This window comes from Buceros rhinoceros, unplaced genomic scaffold (genome assembly GCF_000710305.1).
Source record: "Buceros rhinoceros silvestris isolate BGI_N320 unplaced genomic scaffold, ASM71030v1 C12423760, whole genome shotgun sequence".
NCBI classification, from domain to species: domain Eukaryota; kingdom Metazoa; phylum Chordata; class Aves; order Bucerotiformes; family Bucerotidae; genus Buceros; species Buceros rhinoceros.
Genome location: NW_010447620.1, coordinates 1 through 632, shown reverse-complemented (window position 1 = coordinate 632; position 632 = coordinate 1). Strand labels below are relative to the sequence as shown.

The 632-nt window shown below is 51.6% G+C and overlaps 1 protein-coding gene across 1 annotated transcript; it reads left to right on the top strand.

The window, feature by feature from the left end:
- Nucleotides 1-15: 15 nt before the first annotated feature.
- Nucleotides 16-234, top strand: LOC104488454 (hemoglobin subunit pi-like; the record flags this gene model as incomplete). Its single annotated transcript, XM_010144356.1, has 1 exon — nucleotides 16-234. A coding segment is annotated over exon 1 (219 nt), but the record flags the coding sequence as incomplete, so codon positions are not given.
- Between the last annotated feature and the right edge of the window lie 398 nt (nucleotides 235-632).

Here is a 632-nt window from a genome sequence, read left to right as displayed (position 1 = left end):
CTGAATCTCATTCTCATGTTCTCCTCCAGGCTTTTCTACAGCTACCCCCAGACGAAAACCTACTTCCCTCACTTCGATCTCAGCCATGGCTCAGCTCAGCTCCGTGGCCACGGCTCCAAGGTCATGAATGCCATCGGGGAAGCTGTGAAGCACGTTGATGACATTAGAGGCGCTCTGGCCAAGCTCAGTGAGCTGCATGCTTACATCCTCAGGGTGGACCCGGTGAACTTCAAGGTGAGTGAGCACAGAGGCTTTCAGGGATGAAAATGCCCTCACAGAATTAGAGGCCACAGGTCATTTTGGCTGCTGGCAGCCTGGTGCACTGCACAGCCTTGTCAGCTCATGTCACTGCTTGGTCCCCACCTGACCTTTAACATGAGATTGGATCTTCCAATGAAAGATCTGGTCCAGTTTAATCAAAGAACTACTCGAGGGGCTCCTATGGTTTGTGTTAGGCAGGCTGAGGTCTCTGCTGCCTTTGTTGTCTCCTCACACATCAGGTTATGTTACCTGTCTTGAACAAAGTCGTAGTAAAGTCTAACCATTTCCACTTTGTTGCATTTCCCTTTGGGGAGGAGGGAAGGGATGCTGGGAAGAGGGCGTGGGATCAGGCAGTGCCTTTTGCCCTATCC